Below are 13,680 nucleotides of genomic sequence, written 5' to 3'. Positions count from 1 at the left end.
CTTTCAGCTGTGGTGTTACTGCTTCCTTGTGGTGGGAGCTCCTTCATAGCAGTGGTAATTTATGCAAGCCCTAATTACCCGGGCAAGCCTCCTAGCATGGCAATTTTCAATGCCAACATCACACATACAACGTGGCAGCTGGCAAGCTAACTGCACAACCTGAGAGACTCATATATTCAACATTTGCATACATTATTGCTTCCAAGTGGGCCAGATTTGCGGCAGCATAATGCCACCGCAACCAGGTGTAAACCATTTATACAGCTAAAAAAAGGCAAGGGCTACTGGGCTGTTCACTAGCTGGCTTGTTTGAGATCAGGGGGTTTGTGTATTGCCAAGAAAAATAGAAACCCAAGGGCTTGAAGTCACGTAGAATACAGAACATTATAAATGTATGCATGATGTTGGCAAAATGGATACAAGTTTTCTTGCTGCTCCATGACACTAGACGTTGGGCTCACCCAATGACACTGGCTGGCAGTAGATGCACAACAGGCAGAAGAAAATACTTCTTCATGCAATGTGTCATCAAGCTTATGGAGTTCACCACCACAAATAGTTGTGATGGCCATTGTCTTGGATGACCTGAAAACATGATTAGAGACTTTCATGAAGGTTAAGGCTGCCAATGGCTATTGACCGTGATAGCTAAATAGAATATCCAAGTCCAGAGGGAGTATATCTCAGAATATTAGTACTGTAGTGGAGGCAACAATATTTGGGAAGGGCAATTGCCTTCGTGCTCTGCTTTCAGGTTTCTTGGAAGTATTTGGCAGCCCACCATCAGAAACAGGTTGCTAGACTAGAGAGACTTTTGGTCTGAACTTGTTATGTTCTTATATAGATGGCCACAATAGTTTGAGACGATGTTGGGTTGGGGGTTAAGGATTGCCCAAAGTTACAGTTTGACAGTTGAGAGCTTTCTATGTGATCAAAGTATGTTGCAGTTACATTTTAGTCTTTGCAAGTTCCTTTACGACGACACCCCATCCTCCTACCTTTAAAACAAATAAAAGAGGAACCATATTTGTAAGCAGCCGTCTGATTTTTTTTTTAATTATAAAATGTTGATTTTAATTGCCATTGAACAGACTTTTTACTGAAATGTGTTTGATTATTGTAAAACTTTCTACTGATTTCTCAAAGCTTAAGGAACTTTGGGTTGAAGTTTGGACTGACCTTCATTAAGTATGTGTCTTAATTAAAGATGTAAGTCTCCTGTAAGCATTACATGGGAATTACATCCCATTAAATATGCTTGGGAGATGTATTATCCCAAGCCCTTTAAAAAAAAATCTGGGCATATACATATGAAATAAGGCCTAAATCCAGCACAGAATTAGGCATGTTATATAAAAATCTAAATTGCAACACAGATGAATGAACTGCTAGAAAATATTTGGAATGTTCTCTTTTACAGAATGATTTATCTCTCTCTTTTTCTTCTTCTCCTCCATTTAACAGCTATATCTGGTATGATAGTTCCCCCCATGTGAAAGGATTGCCTTGAAGAATTTTACTAATGAAGAACTTGGATTCTGCTTCAGAACAAAGTCTGACACAAGTCCCAGAGCGGAACTTTTAACTCAGGCCTTTCTCTCTCCCTCTCTTTCTTCCTTATTAAGGAAAAAAGGAAGAATCTCACAATAATTGCAATGTTTTTAACAAAATAAAATGGTGGGGGGGAAACCCATCCTTGCAAAATAATACTGAAATTTACCTGGAGCCTGCAAGTGGAAGGTATTACTTTGTGCTGTCTATCCTAGGTTCTTGGGGGAGAGATTTATTTTGTGTCATGAAGAAAAATCCACTTGTGTCTTCTTGGTTTTCAATTAACTCAGTCACTATTTGTCTTTTACAAATCATAATGGGAGAAGGGGTGCCATCACTAGGGACTCTTTTTTAAAAGGTGTAATGAAGGGAAATAAAGTGGCAACACTTTTTTAAAAAACAAAACAAAACAAGTTTGTGTGGAACAGAAGTAGAAGTGCCAGAATAGGGGTGGTGGTTGTTTTTCTTTCCTTAGAAGAGTAATGGCAGTGCCAGTTAAGGGTTGGCTTATTTGTGTTACTCCTCCAGCGACAGTTCACTCATCTGATGTTTTGCATTCTTGGGAGGTGTGTGTGTAGTTCTGTGGGGTATGTATACACACACGTGCATATGCACACATAAATGTACACACACTTACCACATTAGGATTCCATTTTAGAGGCAGTGAGAAAATTTTTTTGGGGGGAGGGGGGCATCTTTCTTAGAATATTGTACTTAGGTGACTGTGTAAATAATGCAAGACAGAAAAATTAGCAAAAGTGTAGCTAAGGACATGCATATCCCACCTTTTACCTTGGAAAACCCAGTGCCTCTGGATATAATGCTAAAAACTGCAGAATTAGATTAGCATGGCTCTCTCTCTTTCTCTCTCTGTCTTTAGCTTATATCAAACTTTTCCAAATGAGTGGCCTCCTTAAGTACAGTTTAACCCTGTCTACACATACAAATCTCTTTGGGATCTGGTGTGGCAGGACAAAGGCACAAACGTGAGCCACTTCATTGCATTTCTGCATATTCTCAACGGAAATATATTTCCTAGCTTACTTACATGGGGTTTTTGGTTTTGTTTGTTGGGGCCAGGGGCAGAAGACAACTTCATCCTGCCGTCCCAGAGATGGCCCAGAAGCACACATGCACACAAAACGACATGTCCGTATCAAGCTGCAATTGCTTTGATATCAGTCAACCCTTTTGGTTTGCGACATACTCTCTTAAGCAACAGGTAGTGGCATTTTTTTTATACATAGAAAATTAAAATATGAAAAAAGGGCAGAGGAGACAGAGTGTTATGTGAAGGTTTGCAAAGTAAACCCTCACCTGAATTTAGCTCTCATTATGTAGGGAGCATACTTAGTTGACGGTGCAGAAAACCTCTAAGGATGCATTTACCTGATTGTTTCCCCCCTTTGCCATTGCGTTTTGTATGTAGTTATAAATACTGTAGATCTTTTGGGGTGATTTTTTTTTTTTTGGCCAAAGTTATTGTTCTATTTATACAATTTAATGTCTTAAGACAGTTTTTTCAATCACATACACAGTCACACACGAGAATTACTGCATATTTTGCAAAATGAGCTCACTACCTTTAAGATTGCACATGCTTGCAAAATGAATTAAAGAAAAAAAGCTTTTTTAAAAAGAAGAATTTTGTAAAATATCCATATAAATAATGTATTTATCTTTGGAATTTGTACATTGCTTTTTTCCTGCAGCATCCCAGTTTATTTTATTGTGTATGTTTGCTATGTGAAAAGTGCTAATTTGTTTGGTCATTCACAGGTGTATTAGCTGTTTAAATGTGATTTTAATACAATTCATTTATAGGGTTTTTTAGTAATTGTTTTAAACCATGCTTCCATTTTGGTTTAATTTTCACTCAAAAGCCATTGTCTATTTTTGTATTATTTGTAAGTTAAGAAGGTTTTTTCCCCCAATATATGGCAAAAGGTAGCATATTATTCTTGTAGCATTTAGTTATGTAGGTTTAAAAAAGTATCCTTTGCTTTTGAGGCTTATAAAAAAAAATCTAATGCTGTTTTACTCTATTAATATGCATGGAATCTCTCCCCTTTGGAGTGACGCATTTTTTGTGCATTAAATATGGGGAGAAACTTCATAGAAATCAATGAAAATACTTTCTTTCTTGTCTGCTTGTATATTTCTCTGTCTTTCACATGAATATAAACCAGCAGATTGGATGCCTTAACAATGCAAATCATATTCATTTCACTTGTACATTGTACTGCGCACCAGAACTGTCAATCATCACTAACATTCTAAGGAGAAAAAAAAGGAATTTGAAAAGCACAAAAGAACTGTTTTGTTACCTTAAGACAATGTGACTTTTTTCTAGCCAAGCAACAATGCTGCAACTGTGCATGCTTCCTGTTTGAATCTTGCAATTGATTTCACTCAGATATCACTGTGTGATCTTTTGGGAAGGGGAGTGGGGTTGGGGGGAGGAGAGAAAGAAAGAAAGAAAAAATCCATAAGGTTTTTGCCCCTAGAACAATAAGAACACACTCACATATAAAGAAACTGGAAAATATAAGGAATATCAATGTATTGCTTCTCTATCGTTCAAACATTTATTCTAATTCACATAGTAAGCAACGGCACTGCAATGTAATCAAATTTAAAGCCATATTTTGTCCAGTGATGCCCTCCACTGAACCCATTCAGACAGAGTTGCACCAGTTTAGACACTCATACAAAGTCATATACATGTATAACCCCTTTCCTTCAACGTCCAAAGATCCTTTGAACAATAGGTAGAATTTGTTTCTCCAAGTATTTATAGCGCGCTGATAAAAGGAAATTTATATTTAAAAATCTCCCTGCCCCAAATAGATCCTATGACTTTTACATGATTCTTAAAGATGCCGCTCTTAACAGAATATGGCTTTAAGTGGAAATGACCATGTTTCAGACTTTACAAAGTGAAGCCTCTGATTGGCTGAGTTGTGTGGAGGATGCCCATTTCCTCTCCAGTGTACCAGGCTGCATCTAAAATAAAGTCATCTCTGAATCTACTAATCGTTCACCTTCTTAACTAAACCTTTTGGAATAGACACACACACTGTACAGTTCTATTGTTAGAGAAAACTAACTACTGTAGAGATTGTTATAATTTTTTTGCAGAAATTCAAGCTGTAAAAACTTTTCAACTTTCACAATATTTAATTAAAGTTACTTCCTGTCTGTGAGTGCAGCTCCTGGCTGTGTATTTATTCATTTGGCTCTGCGAAGTCGACAGACAACGAAAAGTGCTGAATGTCAGACAGCGGCAATGGAATGGACACCCCTTCTGCATTCTGTTGTAAAATATGAAGCAGCAAAAATAGGGGAAAGAATGCATCGTGGGCTGCTTATGATAAATCCGCTGTAGGGGAAAAAATACATTCTGTACTTACAGCTCTGAAGAGAACCACCATGATCTTGGGGCTCTGTTATGCATCTCAGGAGCTATGGGGCATAAATGGTCCACCTGTGGCTAGCCCAATGTCTTCAGTGTTGGGAAATGCTTCATGTACATGGAAGGAGCATAGTTCAGTGGTTTGTCACATACTTTGTAAACAGGCAGTCACAGGTTCAGTCCCGGGATCTCACTGAAAGAACGTAAGAACAGCGTTGCTGGATGGATCAGACCAAAGTCTAGTATCTTGTATCCAGCAGTGGCTAACCAGATGTCCATTGGAAGCACACAGACATGGGTACAGCCAGGGCTTTTTTTCAGCTGTAACTCACTGGAACTCAATTCTGGCACCTCTCAGGTGGGCATCATTGACATTATAAGATAACAAGGGAGACATTTATGGTGAGTTCCAGCACTTCTTTTTCTAGAAAAATAGCAGTGAGTACAACAGTCTTGTTCTGCTGTTGTTTCCCTCAAGCAGCATTCAGGAACACATTACCGCTGATCTTGAGGGGGTTGTATACATCCATCTAGACCATTGATAGGGCAATGAAAAGGCCTTATCATCCATCAATTTGTCTAACCCCATTTTAAGGTTACCTGTGAGAATATAAAAGGGTTTCCTAGAGTGGCAATGGAAAAGACCCAGAGGCCTAAGAGAGCTGCAGTCAAGAGCATCACAAAAGCTACTTCACATACAATAAATGGCTAACCTAAGGTTGTCCAGATATTTGCCAGACTTCCATCTCCCATCAGTCCCTGCCAGTACAGACAGTGGTTGGGGGATGATGGTAGTTGTAGTCCCAACAACATCTGGAGGGCCACAGGGTTACCGTTCTTCAAAATAGAAGAGTATTGGGCAACCCAAAATGCTTCAGAAGGCCATGAATCACAGTACAGAGATATGTGATCATCTAATGAGGCGGTAATTTCATGACATCATTATTTATCAAACAATATAGTACTACGCCGTGATTCACCCAACGTGGAAAAGTTCTCTATATTTAAATTGGAGATAAGTAAGTATATGTGTCTAACACCCACATTAAAAACAATGAGATACTCAGCATGGTCCCAACTCATGCTTAATCAAAAGTAAACTCCACTGTATTCAATGGACCTTGCTTCCAGGCAAGTGTGCAAGGACTGCATACACAGCTTTAGCTGTACTGTACCCACAGTGCCCTGGAATGCTAGTTTTCAAATTACTGCTCCCTCTGCTACTAAAATCTGATGGTCCCATCACTATCATTTTGGAAGCTACACCAAAATAAGGTAATGGATTTAGAGGACTTATCAGGTATGAAGAATATTAGTATGTAAATACAAACACACAGAGAGCAGTGTTCGAAACTCCCATTGTTCTAGGTACATTTTGCGACAGGGAATTTCATTAGCACAAGCAGTTTCTGAGCTGTGTGCGCAGTACTGCACCTAAGATTTCAGATTAAAACTGCAGAGTGGAAGGAAAGGAGGACCTTTTCTACCTCTCCACTTCCAGCTACTCTCTGAAGACTAGAGAAGAGACCCTCTTAAGAATATTAGGGGAGTGGGGAGGGGAAGGACTAGACTATATGAAAAATGAACATAATATTTTATCTGCAGTTCATCTGTATTGTTATTTAAAAAGCGCACCTAGACATTCCATTGTTGTGCCCATGAAATATACTCAGGAGTCGAGAGTGGATTTCATGCTCTTTATTCAGCTCATAGTGGTGAGGAGGAATGCAAGTTCCCCCAGAATGTCTGCTTTATATACATTATTTACACAATGGGCCCCACGTGATTGGCTAATTCCAGGATTCACCTGTAGGCCAATCAGGTTGCGGATTCACTTCCACCTGGAGCTGGATTGAGTGCTCCTGTGGACCAATCAAACTGCTGCATTCTGAATCCTATTGTTCTAGGACCAATCAGACTGCTGCCTTTTGGATCCTATTCAACTTAGTACATAACAGCCCATAACCTAGGTTTAAGGTGCCATTTAGCTCCTAGCTTTCATATCTCAGTTTCTAACACTGACACACAGAGAGCGACACAAACAGACATGTACTATTGGCTTGCCAAGAACGTATGCTAAGTGGCTCCCAGGACCTTCAGAATGTGAAGGGCAGTTGAACAATTTAGTATTGCCAATATTGAGGTGGTGAATATGAGTGATCCATCAAAAGCATCACCAGCAAGAGTTTTTGAACCACTTGTATTCCAAATGTTTGTTTTACATTTGGGACTGTAGGTGTTATAAGTTTAGTTCCAAAAAGTGATTATGTGAAGCAGCCCACAGTCTAAATCCGTCACTGATGAATGTGGAACAGGTGATGAGCATCCATTTCATAGAAGAGATAGAACAAGTTTTAATTTATTCAAAATCTGAATGGCTTGGTTAATATTAGCTTGAGCATGTTCACTCCAGCACCTGGGATAGTAAATTCACGAGAGAGGCTAGAGCTGGTCTACAATTCTGCCTAAATACACAAAACATGTAATAAAATCTGAAGCACGAACAGCCATTCACCATATGGGGAGGGCTGTAGATTAGTAGATGAGCACTACTGCCTACTTTGCATGCAGAAAGTCCCAGGTTAATTACTTCTATTGCCCTTCATAGTCATGTTTAATATAGAATACAAAATCTTTCTGATTTCTTCCTGTCATGTATTATTACCCCCATATGCCTCTTGCTTATACGGCCACAAGTTCAAGGTGTTCTGATTACATCACTAGTGTGACTACTGGCAAACTTCTGGAAGAGAATTTCAAATTCTTGTCAGCAGGTTACAACTTAATGACTGTCAGTGACCTCTCCCATACCAGCATGTCAGAGACTATATTTATCAAACGATGTCATATCTGTGATTTTAGTTGTGTGTGTGTACACACGTGTGTGCACACACAAACACACAGTGCTATTTTTCTAGAACTCACCATAAACGCCTCCCTTGTTCTATTATAATGGCAATGTCACCCACCTGAGAGGGGCCAGAACTGAGTTCTGGTGAGTTCCGGCTGTAAAAAAAGCCCTACAAACACACACACAAAATACAAACAAAGAAAGAGAGAGAGAAAGAGAGAGAATATCCAACTTTAGACTTATCTCTGAGTCTACAGCAGGAGTAGGGAACCTGTGCCCCTCCCCAATATTGTTGGACTCCAACTCCCATCAGCCTCACTCAGCATGGTCAATTGTCAGGGATGGTGGACCTACTGAGTGCAAGGGGTATGCAAGAGTTAATAGTTAACTGAGCCATTGTGGTGCAATGGTAAAAGTGGCAGACCAAAACAGAGACCCAGGTTCAAAGCTCTACCCAGCCATGAGGCTTACTGGGTGACCTTGGGCTCACCACATACTCTCAAGCTTGACCTATCTCACTGGGTTGCTTTCAGGATAAAATGTGGGACACACCAAACAATAACAAAATTAATATTTCTACCCCACCCAGTGTTAAACAACAAAACAGAACAATACTATTTCAAAAAAATGTAAACAATAAAAAACATTGAAAACATTAAACTGATACTGCCTTGAACTTCCTGGAAGAAAGGTGGACTTTAGATGGAATAAATACACCCTGAGGACAAACTATTTGTCACCTCGCCATCTCCCATTCCATCTATCCCAGACTTCACAGCTGGCTTGTCAGAGTGCTTCTCATTTTCCCGCCACTGGCCTTGGCTCACTCTGTGGTGATAACACCAGAGGGCCTTCTCTGGTGTGGCCCTCCCAAGTGAGGGATACCTTCCTCCTGGAGGTGCAGACAGTGGAGATTCTGATGAGATCCCACCATCAATTAAAAACAGCCTCATTCTCTCAGGCCAGTTGCATAGCATGGGGGGCAGGGATCCATGGCTCCGGGCACAAAATTCTGAGGGGGCACAACCAGAAACCCCTATGCAGTCCACCAGCTTCTATAGGGATCCCCACCCCGTCCTAGCGAAGGTGGCAGAGCAGCTCAGGCCCACAGTGAGTGAGTGTGGACAGAGGAAGGGAGGCAAGGGGCAACCCCAGCGTGGCCTGGCCTGGTGCTGCTCTCTGTGGGCATTGGTGGGATTCACCCGCCAAAGTCCATGTCAGCTGGCCATTCCCTGCCCCTCCCCCATGCAGGCAGGCAGGTGGCACAGCACTGCCCTGCTTGGCTCAGGGGCCCGTGCTCCAGCTTGCCTGCCCTGGGTGCTGGCAACCCACGCTATGCCACTGTCTCAGGAATTTGGAGTGAGTTAGAAGTCTTAGGTAGTCTTAGGCCTAAATCACTTTGATATGACAAAGGGCAGCCTATACGTTTTAGAAATAACTTAAAATAAATATTAAGGTCTCCAAAATGGCTAAGATTAGCCCTGCTTTCAGCTTGCTATGTTATGGAAAGCCCTCCTGCCGTAGCAACACCCTCAGGATTTGCAGTGACCTGCATGAAATATTTTACCATAGTTCATTTGTTACAGATACAGATAATTGGAAAGATGAAGAGTGAGGAAAACTGACATGCTTTTAAAATAAAATAAAATCAAAGGCGTCTAAAGTAAAATTCATGTTAGTTTTCCAGTGTGGTTATTGACACCAAGCTGCTCCCTTAGAGTGGCTCCAATGCTGCACTGGAGACATGCAGAGAGAGGGGAGAGGGGGGAGGGAGCAATGGTGGGGATAGGCTGGACCTCTTGAGTTCCCCCCTCCCGCAGCCTGCACCTTATCAGAGCAAAGGTAACCCATGAATCAGGCAACAGCTTAATGGTACCACTTGAAGCCTCTCAAATGGCAGTGGGAACTTCCTGTAGGAATGAAATCCTGCTAGCATATTTATCCTGAATAGACTGCTTTGTAATGTTAGAGTATGATGCCATTCCAGATCAAAGAAAGAAAGAAAGTAGAAGCAGAGCTCCATAAGGTAATAGCCTATTCACAACAATGGCTCCTCACTTTCCCCTGGATGGCAGTGCTCATGCTAGTTAAGGAAAGAATAATAGTTCATTCCCCTTGCTCAGCAACATTTTTAGCTAAATCTGCTCCTAGACCCCCAGACAGCACAATGGCCTGGAAATCTGCTAGTTTATCCACAACAATGTAATGTCTTCTGTTGAAGTCTTTAAAAACGTTATCTTAAAAACATTTTAGGCACTGATTTCTTTTACATAGTGGCGTAGCGTGGGGGTGCAGGGGGGGCCAGCCGCACCGGGCACAACATTGGGGGGGGCGCTCGCACTCGCAGCTTTCTGCCCCTACCTGGCTCACTCACTCTCTCTCACTGCAGTGCTGGCTGTGCGAATCCGATCCGAGCTACCGGGTCAGTGGCGTAGCGTGGGGGGTGCAGGGGGGGCCGGCCGCACCGGGCGCAACATCTGGGGGTTAGGGTTAGGGATAGGGTTAGGGGGCGCAAATCCAGGGTTAGGGGGCGCAAATTACTTGCCTTGCCCCGGGTGCTGACAACCCACGCTACGCCACTGTGCCGGGTCACCGCCCACTGTGGAGGGGGAGGGTGCCAGGCGTGCGTTGCGGTGCGGAGCCGAGAGAGAGCGAGGGAGGGACTATCTGGGGGAGGGACAGTGCAGCGGCCGCCCAGCGCAGCGCTGAGCGCGGGAGAGAACCACACCCGACCAGCCCAGCCAATTACTTGCCTTGCCCCGGGTTAGGGGGCGCAAATTACTTGCCTTGCCCCGGGTGCTGACAACCCACGCTACGCCGCTGCTTTTACAACAAAACCGGCTTCACTTAAAACAAATCAAGGAACAAATAAGAGTAGCAGGCAGCACACACACCCTTTGCACTTACAGCAGCTGTGCAGAACCTATTGCCTAATGTACAATGTTGGGTGTGACACAAGTAAAGACATGGATGGGCTGGAAGTGGGGGTTGCAGTCACCACCCATCAGCAGATTGGTGGCACCTGCAAAACCCCATGCATGACACTATGAAAGCACAACAACCTGTGGCTTGCATGGTGCTGGTCCTTCGCCAGCATGGTTTGCTTTCAGTGTGATGTCAGGTGAGTGGTCCCACCCACATGTCCAACTTGGCTGACCCCTTGAGTATGATCAGTTCCACTGGGCAGCTCCAGCTCCCCACCCTTGACTTACAGGAAAGCCCATTGTAGGGTGTCATAAGTTTTTGTGGAAGCACAGGCATGCAAGCAGGCAGACCATTGAAAAGATGGTGAACGATGAAAGACAGGACATTCACAAACATCTCTTGGCAACCTGAGAGGTAAACCAGGTCACACAAAGCATTTTTTCAGAATAATCTCAAATATTCCACAACAAGCCTCCACTTCAAGTCTTTGGAATTAAGGAGACTGAGCTTTAGAAAGCAGTTCAGAAAGCTGTTGCCTGTAGAATAAGCACAGCCACAGATTTACACGTTAAGATCTCTGATGCTAGAATCTACAGACAACTAGAGTCATCCAGCAATAATATTTCTAGGAATGTGCTCAGGCTCCCATGTGTCAATGTGTAGCATTTTGCTCCTCTTTCGATCCCAGTCATGCCCTCTGAGTGTTAAACAATACAGAGCAACCTTCTAACAGCTCTTAATATATATTTTATTTCAACTATCACTCTTATTTGGCAGGTGAGTTATTCTGCACAGCAGGTGTTCCTTAATGGTGTTAAAGAATAAACAGAACTTAGTGATGGTCTTACATACCCATTAGCTAATGGATTACTAAGCAAAAGGGACTCATGTTTAACCTCCCTGCACTTAGCCCACTGTTGAGAAAAATGTGAAAAAAGTATAAACCAACACTCCAACTGCAGTTCTCAGGACCCATGGGAGGTGAGCTCAAACTTTAAATGCAGTTCTTTTGATAGACAGGTGAATGAATGTGGCTGTCATTATGTAATCACACAGCCTGGGAACTATTTATCATATTTATTATCCATGCAACATGTAGCTGTGATTTTTTCAAAAGCCCTTGACCTGCCTGAGAGAGGCAATGCTATTAGCATTGCTTTAAGGACCATGCAGAAAGGATTAAGCAGAGCAAAACTATAGAGTTGATCACGATGGCTCCCATTTCTACATTCCACCTGAACCCAGTAGATGATGATGCAAGAACTGACAGAAGCACGGGACAAGGTTCCCTTTCTCTCCTCTGTCCAGCAGCACAACTTACACACCTTAACTGGCACAGTCCCATTGGGCTTCTGGGTTTTCATAGCCTCTCATCATCCAGTTTTCAGTTAGCCATGTAGCATATTGATATTCACCAGCATTACCACCTTTTGTCTATTTATGCAGCAGGATCCTTTTTCCTTCCATGCCTACTACTGATCAACTCTTCACGCTAATGTGACTGCTAGATTTGATGATTTATTGCAAGGATTAGACAATTTCATGGGTCTATCAACAGCTATGAGCTATGGAATAAGACATGTGGAGCAAGAGTTTGGGGTAAGAGAACAGATAACTCAAGAGCAGTCTAGAACCACCTGGCTATTGGAAACAATCTAGAATGCTGGAGTAGGTGGACCTTTATTATGTTCACACTTTGTTGAGTTTATGCTCAGCAAATCACTCCTAGAGCTACCTTGCCATTTGACCTGCCTCTGAGGGAGGATGAATTGGCAATCGGCCCTCTACAGCCACACAGCCTCACTGGACTCCAATGGCAGGAAGCAACAGAGCTGAGTATTGGTGACCCCTCACCCCAAACTTCCTGATGACATCTCCCAGCAGTTTCATCTGTTAAAAGAGTATGAGGGACAAGATGGAACCTTGTGGAACCCTACAGCACAACTAGCATGGGTCTGAGCAGAAGCCCCCCCCCCCCCCACAATGATAGTCTCTTAAACTAAAACTGCAGAGTGAAACACTCTATCACTATGCCTCCAATTCCCAACCCACAGAACTGGTACAGGAAAATATTGTGGTTGATGGTATCAACACCCACTGAGAGATCAAGGAGAAGAAACAGTGAAGTGTGGAAACATAGGCTGTTAGACTTTTAAAATATGCCCTTTCAAGTGAGGTCCAAAATGCCCCCTTAAAAAGCTTTTTTGCTTTTTAAAAGCGTTTCTCTCTTCCCCCCAGCATAGGAAAATGACCATGTTTGGCAAATTAAAAATGGTTTACTTACAAACTCTCTAAAGGTGAGATTCGTGTGCTTCAGAAAGTCACACAGGCAGCAAAATTTGGCTGAGTTACAAACTCAAGAATGGGTGATGAGAGCCAGGTGGTGGAGCAACCAGCTCAAACCTCTTCACATGCTGAGCTTCTCTGATAGGCTGGGGGATGGAAAAATAAATTTGATTACCTAGTTCCTCCCAGGTGAGGGGATGTGATGTAACTAAGCCTAGCTTAGTTACAGCTTCCTGCATTAACCCCTTCATGCATTGATTAGACTTAAGCAGGGAGTTGCCATATTTCAAAACATAACATTCCTGACACCCACAAAATTGTTGAGCTGTTTGGGGAACAATCCCAAATTGTTTAAGCTTTTGGAGCTGTTTCTGCTACGTTTTCCAATGCGTTGCCATATCTCCAGGTTTTCCCTGACATTTTGACAATTTGGCAAAATTCCCCCAACGCCATTTTTACACCCGAGAACCAGGACATGTCAGGAATGTCGGTAAGCATTCTTAGGTGAAGTTTGGACTTCAATATTTTTTATATATTTTTAAAAATACCTGAACTAATTTCCCTGGATCCCATATCCTAGACACCAGACTGATCACTAGTAAAATTCCTCTAAGGTTGATTCCTGGAATTTCACTCTGGATTTGTACCCATG

At 42.4% G+C, this 13,680-nt stretch overlaps 1 protein-coding gene and 1 long non-coding RNA gene across 9 annotated transcripts in view; one reads left to right on the top strand and one right to left on the bottom strand.

Annotated features, from left to right (window-relative positions):
• EBF1 (EBF transcription factor 1) overlaps positions 1–4,758 on the top strand; it is a 377,261-nt gene extending 372,503 nt beyond the window's left edge. For all 8 annotated transcript variants that reach the window (XM_081851539.1, XM_081851535.1, XM_081851538.1 and 5 more), the window contains one exon: positions 1,465–4,758. In XM_081851539.1, the coding sequence (XP_081707665.1) occupies positions 1,465–1,496 (32 nt within the window). In that variant the 3' untranslated portion in view covers positions 1,497–4,758. The remainder of the gene's footprint in view (positions 1–1,464) is intronic.
• LOC309336133 lies at positions 1,958–13,390 on the bottom strand. Its single transcript, XR_014153903.1, has 4 exons — positions 13,027–13,390; positions 12,068–12,176; positions 4,965–5,159; positions 1,958–3,982 (listed from the first exon to the last, which is right to left on the bottom strand). It is a non-coding gene; the product is annotated as an uncharacterized lncRNA (long non-coding RNA).
• Positions 13,391–13,680: the final 290 nt, after the last annotated feature.

Source organism: Podarcis erhardii, assembly GCF_964252035.2.
Source record: "Podarcis erhardii genome assembly, chromosome: 2".
Classification (NCBI taxonomy): domain Eukaryota; kingdom Metazoa; phylum Chordata; class Lepidosauria; order Squamata; family Lacertidae; genus Podarcis; species Podarcis erhardii.
The sequence above is the reverse complement of the archived record's forward strand: the minus strand, read 5'-3'. Positions and strand labels throughout refer to the sequence as shown.